This window comes from Protopterus annectens, chromosome 10.part0, assembly GCF_019279795.1.
Source record: "Protopterus annectens isolate FY-2018-M chromosome 10.part0, PAN1.0, whole genome shotgun sequence".
NCBI classification, from domain to species: Eukaryota; Metazoa; Chordata; order Ceratodontiformes; family Protopteridae; genus Protopterus; species Protopterus annectens.
The window spans coordinates 460184151-460206610 of record NC_056744.1 but is presented as its reverse complement, the minus strand read 5'-3'; the positions used below and the strand labels follow the sequence as shown (position 1 = coordinate 460206610).

At 39.5% G+C, this 22460-nt stretch overlaps 1 protein-coding gene across 2 annotated transcripts in view; it reads right to left on the bottom strand.

Annotated features, from left to right (window-relative positions):
* The window catches only part of B4GALT2 (beta-1,4-galactosyltransferase 2), a 2452938-nt gene that overhangs the window by 435537 nt on the left and 1994941 nt on the right, over positions 1–22460 (bottom strand). For both annotated transcript variants that reach the window (XM_044085356.1, XM_044085357.1), the window contains exon 4: positions 8608–8795. In XM_044085356.1, coding sequence (XP_043941291.1) covers positions 8608–8795 — 188 coding nt within the window. The remainder of the gene's footprint in view (positions 1–8607; positions 8796–22460) is intronic.

Genomic DNA, 22460 nt, shown 5'->3' with positions numbered 1-22460 from the left:
TTCTGTTAATGTCACAGGCTAGGTTGAGATCTCTGGAGCAAGTGACTCTTGTCCCATTTGATTTGCAGATGCACAGCATTTCCATTAGGGCAGAGTCAGACTGCTCCATAAGCCAGTCAGTCACAGGTTGCCTCTCAGCAGCCTGTATGAGATAGACTACAGTGACAGGACGTTTAGTCTTGTCATGTAAGTCATGTTTTGGAAGGCCTGGATTCTCTTGGTTAGAAACATCTGTGGTCTCTCCAGTTGCTGCAGGTGTCTGATGAAATACATACAGAAGGGAGCATTACTGGTCTGATAAGGGTTGAGTACAGAGGAGTTATAACTTCCTTAGTCTTGGATGTGATGCCCTTATTTATGGGATGTGCAAAATAGAAGGCGTTTCTTACCACTACGGACACATGGTGATTGAAGTTTAGATTACTATCAACCTGTGTTCCCAAGTCTCACACCACTGGGCTTGAACTTAGAGGGGTGTTATCTAGATCATAATTATCAGGGGCTACTTTTTTGCCAAAGGTGATAATGAGCCATTGTTTTGCATTTAGTTGTACTCCATGACTTTGGCACCAATCATTTGTCTGTGACAGCCCCTTCTGTAATATGTTTACATCACTGTGGGATTCAATGATTGTGCCCAGTTTTCAGTCATCTGTAAACTTGGTAAGCCAAAGGGCATCCATTTTCTCCTTGATCTCAGACAAGTAGAGCCCAAAGAGTAGAGGGCCCAGCACAGATCCTTGTAGTACCCCACTGGTAACTGGCCTACTGGTGGAGGTGGACTTCTAAACTTTGACACTGTACATTCTGTTGGTGAGCCATTTGGCTAACCATCTAGTGATGTATGGATTCATTCCCAGCTGGGAGAGTTTCTCAATGATCCCTGAGTGGGAGATTGTGTCAAAAGCCTTGGCTAAATCAAGATAGGTAAATGTGTATTGCATCTTAAGTTCATAGATAAGTACCAAGTTAGCTGCCCTTGCAAGTTATTTTAAGCCTAGCAAATTCCTCTTTGAAAAGTGAGTATCAAACCCTTTACCTTGTATCTACAAGGCAAACACCATTAACATTATACCTATCCCAAAACGCCAAACTGGGATGGATCCAGTGTCTGGAGGTCTCCTATATCCTTGTTAATTCTTTCTGTGGTTTTGCAAATAGGACTAGTCAGACTAATGGGTCTGTAGTTTCCAGGATCTGTTTATGGTCCTCCCTTATAAAGGGGGATGACTATCACAGTACTTCAGTCACGTGGCACAAAGCCTGTTTTAAGACCATAGTTAAATAATGACTCCAGTCGTCCTGATAAGTCATATTTCAGATTATTCTGGAGGCATCCTGGGATGTTCTTAAGACCCAATGTGGCCATGTTCTTGGCTTTAGTAAGTGCAGCCAGGACATTATCCGTAGTTATAGTTGGAGGGATTATGTTTGAGAGTGTTATTGGGGGGGATGGTTGAGGGGGTAAAGTTGGAACTGAATTTGTCTGCTAACAGGTTTACTAGATCACTAGGTGTGGTGAATGTGGTACCATTAAATACCAGTTCAGCACATTGCTGTGTGCAGCACTTGAGGTTTCTGACATAGCTGTAGAAGGTCTTAAGGTTATCTTTTACGTGGAAGGATATCTTAACCTTAAATCTGGCTTTGTTTGACTTAATTAGCCCTCTTAGTTGCCTATTTACTTTGTCAAAAAAAGTTTTCATGTTTATAGGAATTACCCATCCGGATTTTTGCCATATTTTTTCCTTTTGTTGCATATACTCTTTAATTTTGGATGATACCAGGATGGTTTGTTTCTGGGGTTAATTCAGGGCTTACTTCTGGTGGGTACAGCAGCCTCTATGTAGCCATTGACATGGTTGTACAGAGTTTCTGAGAGCAATTCAGCATAGACTTGTGTGTTCTTTGGGTTTGGAGGGGTATTGCATTTTTGACATGGTTGTACAGAGTTTCTGAGAGCAATTCAGTATAGACTTGTGTGTTCTTTGGGTTTGGAGGGGTATTGCAGTTTGACAAACCATCACTTGATAAGTAATTTGCCTTGGAATAGTTCTTAGCTGTTACTGGTTTTAACAGGATTATGGAGTTGATTTTGATTTCAAAGGAGATAGCTCTGTGCTTGGACCTTACCAGGAAGGATGAGACATTGGGGGGTGCAGTATTCTCCCATATTTGTAAGGATGAGGTCCAGTATGTTGGAGTCTCTAGTGGGCATAATCACTACTTGGTCAAGCGTGTTTGTATTTATGAAATCCAGGAATCTCTGTGCCTGTAGATTTGAGGCTCTGTAGAATTAGGTCTGCCATGAGTAGGGTGTTAGGTTGGATGGTAAGTCTCTCCAGTAGGTCCAAGTATGCATTGTGAGCTTCTTGGGACATGGAGGGTGACCTATAGCTGGCTAGGATATGCTACAGGATTTTGTCTGTGGTAATCTGCACTTGAAGGAACTCCAGCATGTCATCTTGTTTAACCACCCTAGAGATATGCTTGTTATTGATCTATATTGAGACATCTCTACCTTTAGCTCTTGTCTGTTCAGCTACTGGTCCAAAAGTTGGAAGGCACTGAAACCTTGCACTGCCAGGGTAGTCTCTGCCACTTTAAACCACATCTCGGTAACTACAAAGATATCTACATTTTCAAGTGTGATGAGCACTTGGAGGAAGTGCAGTTTTTATTTAGGCTCCTGGCATTGCGTATTAACACCTTGAGGCTTTGTTGAATTGATTTTGCTATGTCAATAGGTTTGTCAGTTTTGGCATTGTCTAAAAAGGCATTATGGGGGCAGGCAAAGCCTTAGCCAGTATCTGAAAGCCTAAAGGGTAAATACGGTGCAGTCCACCCTTGGCAAAGCAATGTGGTCTGCTGACCATGTCCACCCAAGCTGAAAATTATTGGATCCCCTTAAAATGACACCAGAAAGACAACTAATTGTTGGGATTAATCATTTCCTACTCTTATTGTATTGTCCTCGGTGATGGTAATATGTTGAGTTGTGCAAGACTCATACTCATTTCTCCTTACTCAGCCCATTGAGAAGGACATCAGTGTGTCAAATAATGGAGCCTTCAATGACTAAAGTGCTGGATTCTGTGGTGGCTTGGCTTATGGGCTTAGAAGTAGAGTCTCCATGAGATGTGGCTGCATGTGCTGATGTGCGTGTTGTTTTGAAAGAGTGCATTCAGGGTTGCTGAGAGTATTTGTTATGTGTACTTCATCTAGGAAATCTTTGGGGTTTAGGAAAGTTGCATTTAAGTGCCTCAGCATAAGTGGGTCTATATGTCTGCTTTGAATTGTGTGTGATGACTTCAGCGTGTGTACTACTGACAACCTGACTGACATTAGGAGTGCTTTAATATGAGAGCTTTGGCTCTAGTAATATTGTGTAAATACCTCTCTCTCACATACCATATCAGTTTGTTTGAGAATTAACTGGTTGCCAGTAAACATGAGGAAATCTCTACATTGCCTCAGGATGCTCATGTCCCCATATCCAACAATCTGGTAATGGAGTTAGTGGGAAGATTCATATCCATGAAAACAGACCCTTTTTTATTGATTAGACAGCTGGAGTGAGAATATAAAGTAATGTCAGGGGTATCTAGCTTCCAACTCTGGGGGCAGTGCTTGTTACGGCAAACTAGTTGTCCTATGTGAAACTAGGTATTGGTGAAATTTCAATGGTGCATTTACAGGAAAAATGTCAGCTCAAGGTGTCTGTGGCTATACAGGGCACTGCCAAACACACGAGGAGAAATTAATAAGTAAAGCCTGATGATTTATGGATAAATTATTTAGGCAGATGTTTTGAAGTTAGAAGCAAATTAAGTAGTATTTACTGAAAAGAAAGAATTAGCTTGTCAAGAAAACTGAAATCAGGTGAGTAATCTGAATGGCTGCTGTCTGACTACTACGAGTTTTTGTCTCACCACAGCTTCACTCTGCTGGGATACAATGCTTCTTTGCTTCTTCTCTCACCAAAAGCAAAACAGTAGCAGCAATCACATGATGAGAAGCAGGCCACAGCCTGTTTGGTCATCCACAGTCTTGTCCCCTATGGTGTAAGGGTCTATAGGTTTGTTGTGGCCTTTTCCTGGTAAATGTCTTGAATAGCAACCAGACCAGTCAGGAATGTCAAGCACAGACACTCACTGCCCAACCAGAAAGAGTCTGGAATCTATGCCCTCTGCTCCTCTCACCGGGAGCAAATTATAAGCACAAATTCCAAACTGGTACATATGAAGCAGTTGTTAGGCTTTCCAGTGATCAGCAGTCCCCAGGAAATAATGTTTCTATACTCCTTCTTTCATCAGGAGCAAAACAGAAGCACTATCCCAAGATGACTACTGAGAGGCAGAATGTGGTCTCACCAGTAATGGTGGTCTTGGAGTAGATGCGGCAGACTTTAAAGGTAAGATGGAAAAATGGGTTAATATCCTAAGAGCTGCAGTGTGCACTAAGCAGTTACATATGAAGGAGGGGAGTAACTTAAGATTTAGCTAGCTAAATGGAGAGCCACTAATTTTAAAAGAGCAAGAGAGATTGGACGGGGTGAGTACTTTGTATTCTGGTTCTATAGAGTACAATGGGATGGCCAATAAATTTAAATAGAAGGGGAGTGATTTCACAAAATGATAATTTTGTGCTTACTCACAATAGCCAATGGAAGAGGAGAGGGAAGAAGACATTTGCTCAAATTAGTATAAGGGGCAGGTAACTAGAAAGATAGTTCAGTTTAAAAACACTAGCACCAGCATTGGGAGGGTGGGAAAAACAATTTCTGTGTGACTCACAAGAGACACAGCTGTGATCTCTTTCCAAGTTTAAATATGCAATTACAAGCGGATTACATGTAAAACACAATATACAAAATAGAAGAAGGCAATAACGCAACACAAAATACAATAAAGCAAAAATAAACTAACCTTTCCCTCACAGCAAGTTGTGACAGAGTCTGGGTGAGCTTTTCTTTCTTCCTCAACTAATACTGAGACCACATCACAGTTGCCATTGAGTCTGAAGCTTAAAAAGCACAGAGTGGGGTATAGCTGGAGTACTCTCTGTACATTTAAAGCAAATTTCAGTAACCACACAGGCATGAGTGTTTTCCAAATACAGAAGTGCCTCTTTGAGGACAGCCACATTCATATGATCCAGTTTCAGGACTGACATGTTAGGTATGCTGGAATGTCCTTCAACTAGACTTTGTCTGAAAAAACATTAAACAAGCAGTGTGTAAATGCCTTGAAATGAGATGTGCGGGTCATCCTTAGTGAAGTAACCTGGACTGTCAAGCATCTCTTCACATGCTGACCTATACTGGATTCCCCTGGAACAGCACTACCTATTTAACTAATTATTGAAGCTAGTTTTCCCTATTCATTGTATCTAGGCAGCATTCGAGGTATGAAATTGACCAGCAGTGTCCTCTCAAGATTAGTGCCTTACCTGTATTTGTAACATGCATAGAAAGTGTTGACGTGTCTCCCTGCACATAGCTCAGGATTTTGCTTCTCAAATCGTTCACCACTACATGTATCATTACTAGGGTGAACTTATATTTATTAAGAGTTAGGGTTCCTATGGTCTTCAGGGTCCTTGGAGTGTTAAAGATCCTGGAATCTGAAAGACAACACACTGTGACCCTCTCCTTTTTTAGCTCTGAGTGTGACAAGTCAGTGTACCTGACAGCAGAATCACCTATCACTAAAACATTTTTTTTTGCTGCTGTGATACAAAGTAATAGATTTGGAGTGCTTTTACGCAGAGTGACTCTTTGTATGAGGTATGCATGAAGGGGGTGAGTGGTCTGATTTTTGTTGAGAGTTAATGTTTTTATTTCTAGGAGGGTCTGGAATTGATTGACAGCTACAGTATAAGACATTTTGGCATGACTAGTGAATGACTGAAGTGAAAACATACAAAAGTCACAGGGAAAGTTTGTAGTTGAAAAGGAAGCATGTCTAACAGATGGGATTATTTACAGTGACCATAAGTTCATTATCTGTGAGCATAGGTCAGTTTGCAGTCTGTTCTAGGAGAACTACTGGAGAGCTAGTGTTAAAAGGCTGGCGACTGATGTGAAACTGCCAGACTGACATTCTAGCTTTTCCAGTGCTTAGGTATTTAAATGAGTAATGTAAATGCAGCACTAAACAGGTAGGATGATATGAATGAGAGGGCATCTCAAGGTTTACCAGAGAAAGGGGAGAAACTTCCCAGTTTGATCCTATAGTACTGACTAGCATGAACAGGTAAGATAAGACTAGGAGCAGCTGCAAAAAACCCCCCCAAAAAAACAAATCTATAGTAATAGCAGGTAACACGAGTCACTATGTTTAAAAAAAAAGCAACATGGATTGGTTTGGTAGACACCCTGTATTCTGGCTCTGTGGAAAACAATAGGAGAGCAAATGTATTAAAATAGTTTAATGGAAGAGATTTCACAATGTGATAATTATGTGCCAATTAAAGAGAAGAAGGAGGGATTTATGTGCTCAAATTATCATCAGGGGCAGTCAGACAACACTGGTTCAGGCTAGAACAAAATTAGGGAGGGAGGATAAATTACTAGTATGTTAAGTCTGTTGCTAATCATTCTGTAATTGTCCCAAAGCAAACACAAGTCCTGAACTAGCCTGACTCCCACTTCCATCACAAAAAAAGAAACTAGGATTTAATGCCAGTAGTCAGACCATTTTAACAGCAACACGTAGCACTGCTGTTTACTGTAATTACTAAAATAGCATTAAAGAGCTTAGCTAAAACAGAAACAGGCTGTTAAAATGAACTAAAACGGAACACAAAATTAAAAATCTTCACATTTCTCATGTTGAAAGTTGTAACTATCTCAAACCAGTAGCAGTTTAGAATTACACAGCAATAACAGCTTGGGAGGATGGGAAAATGTTATCTTTATTTATCTTGTACTTCATATGTGGGTAATGTTCATACTAATCTTGTAAGTATTTCAAGTGTTATATGTAAAACATTTGCATTTTTGTCTCCCTTCCTTCAAATGCATAGCTAGTGAAGAATGAATAGTACTTCTGTTTTATCCAGAGCTTTATATACATATTGTGAAACTTAAGATTTTAAAGTCAAACAAAAGTCACACACAACTGAACAATTTTAGCTTTCAAGTGCTGTCATTGCACTTATAAGTATAACAATTCACAATTTAATGACACACTAATTTCAGACTAACTTTAGCAATTAACAGCTTTCCTCCAATTTTACAGCAAAATGACTGTTGTATAGAAAGATTTTAACAAAGCATCATAGAAAAGAAAACACTAAGAAAAACAAGCATATTTAATCATATTTTACAGCACAATAGGACTGTCAAATTTAAAATTCCAAGGCTCTAACTAGTCATTCATTAAGTTACAACACTGACCTGAGGAAAATATCTTTGCAACTCAATCACTTCATGACACTCAAAAAACATCAGGTGTGATTGAAAAAAGTTTACAATGAATCATACTGCAGAAGATGAAATAGACAAAAACAGGAACAAAGAAACAGCATTCATCTCAGAAATGAATGCTTGAAAGCACCGGACAGGTCATTTAAGCAGTGCTTTACCATTCACACTTTACAATACAGTCTGCCAACATGCCCGGCAACACAATACAGGAGAATTCTGTGCCAAAGATAGTAGAAGAAATGAAAAAGTCTCAATGGTACTCCATTCCTTAGGTCACAAAGTAACATGAGCTGTTATGCTGAAGACTTGAAGGCTTCTCTGGCTAGCTGATTCTAAGTTAGCTGATAAAAGAACTGCTGAAGACACAGTGTGTTGTGTGGAAAGAATGGAATTCATTTATACAGTCCTGGTGCTAAAAGGGATCCCAGATTTCAGTTCATGTTGCTCTATTTAATGATATGGATGCTAACACATTTTCTTAATTATCAACACTCACATTTCTCCCTCAAAGAAATTAAAATTTCGGTCAAGGTTAACACTTCATAAACAATACACTCACATTTCTCTAGAGAGAAAAAATGTGTACTTCAAGGAGGCAAAGGTTGAATGCAATGCTCAGAATAGTTAACAAGCAAAATGTTCTGCTGCTTCAGCACAAGAAATGGATTTCTAAAGACTGTTAACTCGTGGTTTTACTTCATTGTTATTTACCCTGCATGACATGAATGCTTAATAGGACTTTGCACTCTGAACTTCTCCCATCCGTCAATGCCTATTTTTAGAATTGTCGTGCAATCTGGCAATTTCTTACATCAGTGACCACTGCCTGTAATATCTAGTCACAATATCTGAAATGAGAAGCTTATAAACTTCTGAAAGTATAACAAATATAACAGCAATACAATTGGAAATACAGGGTAAAGCTGATTGGTTAAAAGACACATGTACTAATGAGGTTTACTCTCAATGTCTGCTTCACTAAAATACACAACACATTTATTAATGTAGCAGCATTCAGTATGACTAGCAGACACCTCATGAAAATCAGAACAATACTGCTCTTTGTCATAGGCATGTGAAAAATAAGCAGAGAAATTCATAAACGTACACTGGGATCTGCAATAGTTTCATATCTGTGTAAACAGTAAAAAAATGTGTCAGTCGTTCATGCTTACCTGAAGCCAAACTTGTCCATTGCAATGGCAAAATGTCTTGGCTGATCATAGCAATGGTACAAGTTTCGATCATCCATTGGAATGAGGTCAACATCACTGAAGATGAAGCAGTCATAGTCTGCATCTTTCAGAACTTCCTTGTAACCAATGTTAAGCAGTTTGGCCCGGTTAAATGTGTCATCACCGTGCTAATAGGGGAAAAAGATAAAAATATTTTTGAGTACATAGAAATCACAGAGTGACTAGTGACTTCATTTTTGCTTAACAATATTTCATTTATTTTGCAGCAACTGAGAAGCTTATTGCATAAATTGTACGGCCATCTGCCTCACAATAGAATACTGTCCCACCAGTGAATGAGGTGCATATGTGTTGCATAGCTTTCTAGCATCCAATGTACAACAGAATTTCTGTTCATGTCATATGTATCTCAGCAGTTTCTTCCCATTGCGTTTCACCTATACAGGTCCATTTGAATCCGAGTAGGTGCTATGGCCACATTCACATCAGCCTTTGTCAGTTAACACAGGTGTTGCTCTGTCTCCATTGCCCTCCATACTCACGTGTCAGGGGGAAAGAGGCAAAGGATCCTCTGTTGGATGTGATATGGTGGATATTTTTTTATTTTCTTCTGTTAATTGGGTAAGTCCACTATATAAAGTGCTCCTTTTCAGGGGTGAAAGAAAGCACTATCTGGTTAAATGACTTGTTCAGTCTAGTCACACAGTAGGCAAATGAAAGCAGAAAGAATCAAACCCTGAATCTTTGACTACAGGCAACAACTCATTAACAGTACAGTGTCAAAATAATTTGCAATGACTGCCAAAAGGTCTCTCAGAAGGGTAGTGAAAGCTCCTCTTCTAAAAGCAGATTGAGGGGTGTCACCTTTGGTAACAGCGCAGCAGGTAGTAGATTCTAAGGCCTACCCTAAAACCCTCAACTTCTAACTGTAATAAATGTGGACTAAGCTAAAAATAATGGGGGGAGGCAAAGGCCCAAAAAAGTTTGCAGACGACTGCAAGCTGGGAGCCATTATTAACTCCCCAAATGATGTAGACATCCTACAGAAAGGCCTCACTGAGACCAATGACTGGTGTTGAAACCATGGCCTTAAGCTTAATGCCAAAAAATGCATCGTCAGCCCACACTATTCCCTTCGTGGTGTTACACTCCCTCCCTTCTGCACCGTTGTTTATGCCTTGTTCATTGACCCCTCCCTTCCCTCATTCATCGCTTGTCTTCTCTTTTCCTATAGGTGTCAATCCATTGTCAACCCCAGCTTTTTTATGTATATCACCCCTTTCCATCTATGTCTGTGTTCCATGTTTATCTTCCCACACCTGCTATATATCCTTCTCCCTCTAACACACCCACAGCCATCCTTCATTACATTTCCTATCTATACTTCTCATTTAATAGTTAAAATGAGATATATCCTAACAAATATACTCTTATGTCCAGTTAGATTTTAATTAATGGAATAAAAATCTGGTATGCATAAGTTACATTAAGCATGCCCAGGTGTGGCTTCCAAAACCTCTACTAGCAAACTAAGTGGTTTATGAAATCACTTGCACGGGTCAAATGGCTTTGTCATGCTTGAAAACCAGTGCTTGTACCTAGTGGTCAACCTGGTTAAAAACATTGAAAAAGCACAAGTGTATAGTGATGCCTTTAAAAATACCTAAGCAACCTAATCCATGAATGTATTTCTTAGAAAAGAAGTTCCACAAAGTGTATTATATTATACACAAGGTCTCAGGATTGAAATTTAAGACAAAGAGCTGCAAAGCTAAATGGTTAGAGCAATAAAGGCGTAAGAAAGCCTATAAGGATCTGTAGACTTAGCAATAAGTGATTTATAACATGATTATTTTCTTTTTCAAAATTTAAACAAAGTTTCAAATCCCCCACCACTCACTATCACCTTTAAGAAAAGCTGTCCCCTCCAAACAAACTTCGCATACAGGATGTTGACTGTTACTAATCTCTCAGTGTAAAATATGTTTTGAAAATACTTTTAAGTGCTATTATGAGCAGTTTAGGCCTTAATTATCTAGTATGACTCATAACACTGCTTTGCAAATAACCCTCTTGGCCTTCACATGGAAAACTGATCATTCATGTCTATGGCTTATGCATGTATGCCTTTTCCAAATAGTAAGTGGTGACCTTTTAGCTGCTCTTATGACCTCTCTCTCTCTCCCCAACAGATTATACTTGAAAGAGTATGCTCTCACAAGCACTCCACAAATACATATGCAGCAAATATTACCTGGAAATCCCTAAGAAACAAGTAAATACATTTTCAAATGGTCCAGTTAATGCTGTATTACAATACTGACACATGCATGGTCCAGCCTTCATTTACAAGCCTGAACCTGTTTCACACAGCTAGCTGCACTGACTGAAAAAAATAATAACTGGCAACTGAAATAAAATAGATGCTGCAAATATTAATTTGTTTTATAAGACATTATGGGATAGAATTCTGCATTGTTTTTATATTGTCTGTGTTAAATGTAATCAGTGCAAGAATGCATTTCTACTTCAGACATTTTCAAGTATAACTTAAGCAAATCTACATCCACAACGCACAAAGAACTTTAATGAAATTGTTTAAACTAGGTCAAGCCACCGATACAAAAAAAAAAAAAAAAAAAAAAAAAAAGCAGAATTCTGCTACTTATAGTTTGCACTGCATTCGTAACGGACATTTCTGTTTTACTCTGCTCTATCACTTCTGTTACAGGGGTAGGCAACCTACGAACAAGTGCAAAATAATGACAGTCAAGAAAATGTTGCTATACACTCTGCTAAGATCCAACAGAGGGGGTTGTCTTGATCAGTGACATCATGGCCGTAATTTTTTTTTTATTTTTCTGACAAAAGACCCAAGCAGATTAGCTGTAATTAATAATACATCTAGTCAATGTTTTACCATATACGCACGTGTTCAAGAATTACAAATTATCTCTCCACCTTAGCAATTTGTTTGCCTACAACTTGAACATCTCACAATAGAAGTCAAGATGTTTTTGCACTCTGCTCAAAACATGCTACCTACCCTTGTTCTCAGTTAGTTACTTTTGTACATGTTGCCGTCTCCTGATCTGGCACCCCTCAAACATAAGGAACAAAAAAGTTTTTCTCCTTTTAAACATCTGTAGCAGGCAGCTCCCAATGTTTATGACACACACGGAGAGCTACAACATTTTAGTTTTGACTGCAAATATAATAGTGGCATTTATTTCTAAATGACGACAAGCATTGAAGACTAATTGGGATTATCTTACTGTGCCCCTAACACTTTGCTTCTAGAGCAGCTGCCCCCCCCTTCCCCCTACCCTAGCTACTCCTCTGCTTGTTCCAGTACATATAAATCTTGCTGCAACATTTTATTTCAAGTTTTAAACATCCTTGTGAAATCAGTGCTACTACTACTACACATTGCTTATAGACCTGATTAATTACTCTGCAATATGCAATGCCTGTAGCTGCAAAACTTATGAAGAGCATAGCTTGTTTACTACAAGTACCATTTTGGATAACAGCAGTTTTACATGAATTTTGATTATTTTAACATTTTGCTGTTAATTTCCTTTACTATTTTTATTTAGCACAATCTTAAATCCTTGGTCATGTGTTTAAGGTGTATGATTGGAAGCTCACTCACTCTACATACATGTAATACTCTAACACAAGTTAAATTGGCATTTCTTAATAACCTGCCTCTTCAAAGAATCATACAAGACAAGTGAGCCATTTTGCCATTTAGCCTTGTCAGTAACTACCCTTAGACCTTACTTCTTTTTTTCAAGGAGTGACAGGCCCATCATACCGAAGATGAATTTATGAATACCCATCCAGTTGTCTAATTCCTTCTTAAAGAAAGATAGTATGTCACATTGTTTGATCTGGACAGTAAATTTGTTCCACAGAAGATGTAGTCGATGAGGGACAAATCTATCTCTCCAATGTGATTTGTATATTTGCTGAAACAGGTTCAGGTCTCTGGTTTTAGTGTTTACTGGACTATTGATCTGTGGTGAAGTAAGAAGTCTTGGCCTACCAGATCACTAATGGTCTGGAAGGAAAGACAAATCACCCCTATGGAGTCTATAGGACACTGAATACAGGGACAAAGTCTCTAATCTCTCTTGTTAACACAGGTCTGGCCCATGATGTTTTTTATCAAGAACCTTTGGGTCATTCTAACTGCTTGATATATTTAGCAAGATACTTCCCAAAGTGAGCATTCTATTTTATGATAGGGCTGATCAGTGTAGAATACAGAGGGACAAGGACTTATTTGGCTCTAGAGGAAATACCCTTTGCGATCGGCTACACTAGAAAGAAGGATTTTCTGACCACTGTTGTAACATGATGATCAAAGGAAATATCTACCCATGTTTCATGGTTTCTAACAACACTGTAATTTTGTAGAAGGGTGTTTACTGCACTCTTAGCTGGGTGGAGGGTCTGCTTGCCAAATGCAAGAATGTTACATTTATATAGCATTTAGTTTTAGCTAATTTTTAGAGTTGCAGCTATTTGCATGTGCATGTTCACTTTGTGGCTTCAGCATATCAGAAGGAGATTTAAGGATATCACCCTGTTTACAATGATCTGAAAACTTGGTTTACCAGGGTTCTCTGTTGGTGATTGGGAGATGAGAAGTATATGCTGAATAGCACAGGTCCCAGAATGGATTCCTGTAGTACCTCCACTGGTTTCTTTCATGCACTCTAAAGAAGTGCCTTCATTCATCACAATGTGAGTTCTGCCATACCATTCAATTAACAGATGTTGAAAATAGCTACAAAGGCTCTTTAAAAAAGTAGGTACCAAAAAGAAAATGGACACCAAATTAACATAAACTTTGCATCCCTAACAAGTCATAGCTCCTCCCAGGTTTAGTAGGATTGCTGGATACTATTCAGAAACATGTTTAAAAAATTGAGAGTGAGTAAAATATAAGCATATTATGAAAGACATGGTGTACAATCTGTAGACATTCATTAATTTTTGTTTCTGAAAAAGGGAAATGTAATGCATTGATCCTCTTTTTTTAAAGTATTAGTGCCACTAGTATTTTGGACATGAAGTCTGGTTTCCTGCGTTTTAAATAGCCTCAAAATTGTATGTGTGTGTTGGGGGGGGGGTTGGAAAACTGAGTGGAGTTGCAAATTAAGCCTGAAAATAAGAAAGCAACACCAAAAAACAGTAGCATCATGTGAATGGATAAATCATGCCTGTAACTAGGAACATTCCTCCAAAACAGGTACCATTGAGAGGTTTGGGTTCTATCCCACAGACAGTTAGCTATCCATCTAAATATACAGGGATGAATTTGGAGCAAAGTTAGTTTGATGGTAATGTTGGAATTTAGTATGATATCAAATGCCTTTTCGAGGTCTAGGTATGCTTTATGAACAGTGTGACCACTGTCCATGGCTTGCATTACCCTCTCAAAAAATCAACAGATTCATTAGACAGGATTTAGCATTAACAAAACCAAACTGTCATGGGGCAAGTCTTATAAGATTTTTTATATCATAGCTTATCACACCTGTTATGATCCATTTCATGGCCTTACAGATGAGGCTCATCAGGTTGATAGGTCTGTAGTTCTTAGGGTTAATGTGGGGCCACCCATTTGAAGTACTTCGTAGGGTTAATGGTAGGGCCACCCATCTGAAGTGGCATTACTACTGCTGTGCACCAAACCTTTGGGACAAAGTTTGTGCATAAGCTCAGGCTTAATAGTTGTCGGAGCAGGTTCACCAGCACATGTTTAGTGCTATTCTGCATTACTACTGCTGTGCACCAAACCTTTGGGGCAAAGCTTATTGATAAGCTCAGGCTTAATAGTTGTTGGAGCAGGTTCACCAGCACACGTTTAGTGCTATTCTGCATCACTACTGCTGTGCACCAAACCTTTGGGGCAAAGCTTATTGATAAGCTCAGGCTTAATAGTTGTTGGAGCAGGTTCACCAGCACATGTTTAGTGCTATTCTGCATCACTACTGCTGTGCACCAAACCTTTGGGGCAAAGCTTATTGATTAGCTCAGGCTTAATAGTTGTTGGAGCAGGTTCACCAGCACATGTTTAGTGCTGTTCTGCAGGCAGCCTGGTATGTTATCAGGCCCCATAGAGCATGTAGTTTTTGTTTTGGACAGTACTTTTAACAAAGTTTCCTTTGTGATGATGAGGAGTTCGACATCTTTGGGTATATGTGGGTTTTGTATAGATGTCTCTACAGTGAAATTTACACTGAATTTGTTTGCTAATATATTTCTGATATCCACTGGATCAGAGTAGACAGTGTGATTGGAAATAAGTTCAGAGCATTATAAGATGTCATTTTGTAGCTTTCTGAAGCCTTTGTTTTCCAGATAGTAGCTTTCAATACCCTGGATAACATTTTAACGTCTTCCTTGATTTGTGAGTTTTTAGTTTTGCTATACATTCTAATGAGCCTTTTCCTTCTATCACAGTGTTTATTTATGCATGTGGGTCACCAAGTTGGTTTGCTCTTACCCTTCCCATTGTGTTTAGTTTTGTTAGGAGCTGACAGATTTATAAAATTTTTAGGCTGATGTAGAATTTATTTGCATAACTACTAAATATGCCAACATATTGGGGGCAACAGTTATACCTGAATTTTGAGACTTCATCATAGGAGGAAGATAATATATTTAAAGTATTTGAATACTGTGATATTTCTATCTGCTTGCCTAAGGAATTTTGAAAGAGATGGATAGTAATTTGTGGTCAAACTAGATTTAGGAAGGTTATACCAATAGGAGAGTGTGTATAGATGCTTTATTTGCAAGGGTTGGGTCAAGGGCATTTTGTCCTTTAGTGAGCTGTTTCACTACTTGATCTCGAGAGTTCTTCTTTATGAAATTGAAGAACGTTTTAGGATAGTTTACAACTGAGCTATAGGACTGCCAGTTCACCTACAGATAGTTAGTCGTCCATGATGATGGAGTTTTTGTTTTTTTTGAAGTTCATGCAGTGTATTTAAGAAAATGACATGGTTCTCAGCAGTAGGGGTCATTGAGAGGGTCCTATAACATGCTGTGGTCTGATAGTTGGTTTTATTTAGCGAGCATTGAATCTCAGTAAGATCTGTTTGTGGGTCTCTGGGAATCTGCCTTTAGGTAATGCAGTCTTTAATAAGAATGCATACTTTTTGACAGTTTCCATTGGGTCTAAAGATGTGGTAGGTGAAAAACCAGAGGGGGTGCTTTCCGTGATTTTAAACCAAGTTTCAATAATAATGCTATCCTTGCTTTGTACAGTTGCCTGAATAAATTCATTAATTAATTTCTGATTACACTCACAATTTTATCTCTTATTAGTGACTCTTGAAAGTTACCAAACTCACACTTTTGTATTTTGTGTTTCAAATGAGTCACATAAGCATTGGTTAACTCCTGAATCCCTTCACTTCTAGTAAAAAAAAAAAAAGTGTCTTACATATGGCAGAGTCTGCCCACAATAAGGTTGAAGAATGTCTTTTAATACAGACATCTCACCTATCTCTTCATCCTTAAGGTTAAAAGTGTTAATTACCTTCTTTGCTATCTCCCCTGCAAATGATGTGACAATACCACCACTCACAGTGAGGTACAGCTACAATCTTTGAATACAGATGTGTTTCCACATGACTTCAGCAGTGTTGCTGGATGTAGAGCATAGATTTTGAGTAAACTATCAAAGAAATATAGCTGAAAGACTGGTGGTTCAGTGGAAAATGAGAAAACGTGAAATAACTTTGTGCCAGAGAGGCATTCATGACTTAATTCTTTAGAATTATAGCCATTGATTTGTGAATATATGAAAACGTGAAAACTAAACTCCAGTCTTGTGTATTTACTGCACTCCTGTTTGCTTTCCTTGTTCTCCTCTCACATGCACTAACAAAAGATACTCCTAAAATTGTCCCACAATCTGCAATTCTTTCTCCTACATTGATTGCCCCTCTCACCTCCTTTGCTAGGCAACTGAGATTTCTATGATATAAAAATGAATACATTTGCACTGGTTTTGTCACCTAATTTCTTCTTAGTCCCTCCTTAAATCTGTTCTCTCGCCCTGTAGGACTGCATGTGCAGAAGAATATTATGTTTATAGCAACTATTTTTGGGGGGTTACTACAAGTGGCTATGTGCTGTTAGCATGCATCTTACTTGTTCATTGTCACTTGCTAAAAAAGCAAGTGTCCCACCTACTACCATCCCAATCCTAATAGATTGTGTAGCCTCCCACAACCCAACCCTAGTAAACTTGCATACTCTTCCCAGAACCCTTACACTTACTCTCCCTCCAGGTACCTGACCCCAACCTCCCTAACCCTAGGCTTAAATGTCCCAGTCAGCACCTTAATCTAACATATAAACTCCTACTCCACACCCTCTTCACAGCTGCTGCACTTGCCATAGTTAAACCTGAATATATGTTCGAGTAGTAGCAGGCAGCTACACTCTTTATAAAAACATACACATATTTTGAGCATGAGAAGCAGCCAATGAAAGCTGTGAAACATTCTTATTTGTGACTGTGAGTGAGACTATGGTCTGAATGCAGATTTCAGTACTGAAAGACCTACTGTATGAACATCACAACAGTTTAGCAAAAACTCTCCTCTATACATAGGAACAGATAAACTGCTTAAAAGGTTTCTAAGCAGGACTCACAGTTTTGGCCACTTAAAAAAACACAGTTGCTTAATGCTGAATAATACAAGGGAAGATATCTCTATAACAAGGGTCCCTGGCTTACGCTGCCCAAGAAAGTTATTTTTCTGTGCCACTGTCGAGCAGAGACACAGAAGTGATCCCCGGGGTGTATTTCCTATTTCCGATCCACTCATCAAGATTTTTCTTGAAGAGTGCTAATGAAGAACTTTGCTTGACATAGATGGGTAGCCTGTTCCAGAGTATGGGAAGTCTCTGGGACAGGAATCTATCTCTCCAGCATGTCCTGTTTATTGTGGTGACAAGGTTTAGGTCCCTAGAGCATGTAGCTTGGAGGGATTGGGATTTCTTTAGGTGTAGCATGTCCAACAGCTCTGGATTTGACATAACTTTATATGTTAGGCAGAGATCACCTCGGAGTAGGCGATATGCTACTGAATAAAGCTGGAGTTTTTTGATGCGGTCAGTGTAGGGTATTTGTTTGAGGCCAGTAATCCTCTTTGTGAGGTACTTCTGTGGCCTTTTCAGCTGCTGCAGATGTCTTGTGAGGTACATTCCAAAAGGGGCGTTGTACTCTATAATGGGTCTAATGAGTGTCGAGTAGAGGGGAACAATGACCTTTTTTTTCCTGGATGAGAACCCTTTTATGATGAGGTGTGCCATGTAGAAGGACTTCCTGACTACTGTGGCGATGTGACTATGAAAGAGAGACTACTGTCCACCTGGGTCCCAAGGTCTCTTATCATGCATTCGGTGTTAAGTAGATTGCTGCCTATGTGGTAGTTCATGGGTACAGAGTTTTTACCAAAGGGGATGACACTGCACTTTTTGGTATTGAGCTTGAGGCCATGGCTCTGACACCAGGCATCTGTCTCAGCGAGGCCCTTCTGTAGGATGTCCACATCATTTGGGGACTTGACTATGGCTCCTAGTTTGCAGTCATCTACGAACATCATTAGCCAGAGGCCTCCTGTATTAGCCTGTACTTCAGAGACGTAGATACCAAACAGGAGAGGTCCCAGGATGGAACCCTGTGATACTCCACTTGTCACTGCTTTGAGGTCAGATTTGGAGTCTGCAACTTTTACAGTGTGGGTTCTGTCAGTGAGCCAGTTGTCAACCCATCTTGTGACGTAGGGATGTATATCTAGTTTAGTGAGGTTAGCTATAATTCCAGAATGAGGGATGGTGTCGAAAGCCTTGGCGAGGTCAAGATAGGCTGTGTGAACCACCTTACCCTCATCTATGGCTTTGGTGACTGCCTCAAAGAAGTCAATCAGGTTCAGGAGGCATGATCTGCCTTTCACAAACCCGAACTGGGTGGGATCCAGAGTTTGGAGGTTACCAATGTCTTTGCTTATGAGTTCCATGATGATGCGTTCCATGGCCTTGAAGACCAGGCTCATCAGGCTAATAAGTCGATAGTTCCTGGTATCAGTGGTGGCTCCCCCTTTGTGGAGTGAGATAACTGTTGCTGTGCGCCATTCAGTGGGCACAAAGCCTGATGCGAGGCTATTATTGAACATGGTGCTTAAGTGGGGAGCCAGTTCGTTCTGAAGTTTGTGTAAAACGCAGCCTGGGATGTTGTCCGGTCCCATGGATGCTGTGTTTTTGGCTTTAGAGAGTGCAGCTTTTACCTGCGTAGTTGTATTTACAGGGACTCTGCATTCTTCCTTTATAGATAGGGGCCCTTTAGGGGGTGAGAGAGGCTAAAGTTAGCATTGAACCTATCTGCCAGGATGTTGGCAATATCAGTTGGTTCTGTAATTTTCGTGCTTTTGTGCTGTAACTGAGAGCAGATCTGGGTGTTGCCATCGAGATTCTTGACATAGCTATAGAATTCCTTGGAATTAGTGGCGATTTTGTTTTCGTAGCTAGCTTTGGAGGATCTTATAAGGGATCTCAGCTTCTTACTGAAGCTGACCAGGGAGCTCCTCCACTCATGGGATTTTACTCTCTTTTGCAACACTTTCTTCCTTCTGTTGTACAGTTTGTTTATGGCAGGGGACCCCCAGATTGGCTTCCTTTTTTGGAGGATAGTGTCTTGGTTCTGTTTGGGATAGCACAATCCATGCACTCGTGTAAGTGCTTATAGAGTGCATTTGTGTAGCAGCAGGGATACCATGCTGTTGTAACACCCCCCTGCAGGATGCTCCACAGTGCATAGCCATACACCTTCTCCAGGTCCACAAACCACTTGCCATGATCGTATATAACTCATTAATGATTATCCCTCTTATGTTGATAACTTATGAGCAAATACTAGAATTTGCATTTGCAGATTAAAATGACAGCATGCTGAACATTTGTTCTGTCTCTGACATACAGTGCTCTTTAAGTTGGTATCTACAAATAGTAGTGGTATGGGTGTACATCCCCCTACACTGGAAGTGCAGGAAAGCTTGCCTCCCAATTGCACAAATGAGTTTTTAATGCATTTTGTTACAATGTGTTGTTTGTGGTGAAGTATTTCTTTCATTTTGTAATCTTGCTTATGAGGGACAATCTCAAAATAGTCATATTTTCATCCAAAAACCCACAATACACACATACTGGTAAATTCCCTTGATCCCTCTAGCATACGTGCAAGGACAAAGATCTGCTCATATATTCTATGACAAGGATAGAACCAGTGTTACTCTTTGGCAGTCAGAGATCCATTTACTAGATGAGTTCATCCTTCCAGCATCATGGTATCAGCTTTGCCAGAGATACTGACAGGTATGATCCTTCTGTAATTTGGAAATACTGTTCTGTCTACCCAATGTCACAGCTGGTTCATAGGTAGTTACTAGGCATACTGTTTAGGAGTCCACTGAGGAGTCTAACCCAATTTCCCACTTGCCCCAGACCATTGCCTGGTTAACAGACTTGCTTAGATTCATACAGCAACCAAATGGAAGCTGAGGGAAACATATCCTAGACTATACAAAGCAGCTCACCAACAACTCATAGTGTTGATCTTCTGTACCTCTGCACTAACTGTTAGAGACTGGACCTTTGGAATGGTAATCTATCTTCCAAGCAGCACTGAGGAAAAAAGGTAATATTGATGCCCCAACAATATTTAGTGCCTTCCGGATTTCTGCTTGAATCGTATCTACTCCCACTGTCTTTCCAGCTCTGAACCATGTAGTTGTTACAGTGACCTCATTTACAAAACAGAATTCAGCCCTACCAGTTGCTTCTGGCACTACCTTTTCAAAAGATGGCATATCCAGTAGAATTAGCACTTCTTCCAAGTGTTCTTTCAATCTTCCAACAATATGCCCGGTCAAAATCACCATTTTTCAACATTTGCAAAGAACAGCCAGGGGAGTATATTGCCTCTTCATTCTGAGGTGTTGAATAATTTTCTAGAACTTATTAGATGCCATTTAAAAATCAGACTGTTCACACATCTGAGACATTGCTTTGGAAACTGCTACAGCTGCTGCCATTCTGACTTCTTATATCTATCAGTAGGATAAGAAGATCCTCCCTCCTCCTCACTATACTGGAGGGAGGGTATCTATGTTTCACTTTACATCTTCTTTTACTCTGGTGTTTACTATTAGTTCCTTGGATTACTGCTATGGCAAGAGCCAACCGAGCTTTGGACACAGCTCTTTGCTGCTGCCTAAATTCCTAATGTACTGACCATGGTCCATTCAGATTCTATGTCACTGACCTCCACAACTATATGATAGAACTTTTTAACAGGGAGGATTTGAACTCCTGACAAGATCATATAGCTTTAGGTCTGATGACATGAATTCAGTCAGTCATCAACCACTGGCTGATGCATTCTGGTATAAAATGCACTTATTAGTAGCACTCCCTTCATACATTGTGTTTGCTGTACATACCCCATAACTAGAACAGAAATCCATAACAATGCTGTATTTATTTTCAGATCAGGCAAATATTCCTTCCAGTCATGCCTCTCCGGGTAACTTCATCATTATTTCTCATGCCATTGTTGAAGTCTCCCAGTAGAACTACAGGGTTCTGTATTCTCCGTTCTGAAGGAGGAATAGGCCTCCTCAAAATCGATTACATATATAGATCTGTAATCATAGGACTGCATGCATATCTGCTGACCTCACAAGATTCAAACACAGTGAAAGTTTTAAAACATGAGACGAACAAGTCTAAGATGACTTCCCTACTTAGTTTAGAAGAAGCATATCGGTATCAAGTGGGAATGGAAATCAAACCAGAAGTCAACAAAAATCAGGCAGCAGCTGAATGTGTGAAAAAAAAAAAACTAAATTAAGAATATAAGGTAAAGACTCAGATGAGAAGGAAAGAGATGTGGAAAAGGCATAAATATGGTTGCAAACATAGAAAACTCCTGGAACAACATCATGTCGATCAGGATCTGATGTAAGAATGGATAGGGAGAGGTGAGTTTATACCAAAAGACAAAAGGTTAGTATTGGTGGCACAGGATAGTGGACTATGTACACGATGGTTTACAAAATCCATTGAATATGTCTGAGAAACAGACAAATGCAGGTTTTGTGAAACATTATTGGAAACTGTCTCAATACTGCTGCTGGGTGTGATACACTAATGACAGAGGGAGTGTATACTGAAAGGCATAATAATGTGACAAGACTGTTTCATTGGGGTTATCCAAACATTAAAATATTGAAGTAGCTGAGAAGCATTGGAATCATAAGCCACAAAGCATTATATAAAATTATGAAGTTTATATCATGTGGGACCAGCCATTACCAACAGTTCAAAAAATAGGTGTGAGAAAACCAGATATAGTAGTCCATGAAAAGAAGACAGAAGTAGCATTGATCATTGAAATTGCTACACCAAGTGATTTCAGTATCTTACGTACAGGGAGGCAGAAAGTCATAAAATACCATGATTTGCAGGCCAAAATGAGGATAATGTGGAAGAAGGATACCCAGACAGTTCCAACCGTAGTAGGAGAAATGGATCTCATAAAAAAGAATTTACATGTAACTTGATATGAATTGCAGAAGCAGCCAACTCTGGGCACATTGTGGGTGCTGTGAAGAGTACTTTTGGCTAATATCAAAGATTAAAACAATACTAATTTCATGATCTTTAATCATACTTTGATTTAGGAATGAATTCCATTCCCGTCCTGGTATTAGAACCCAAAAGTCTTGGTGAAATTA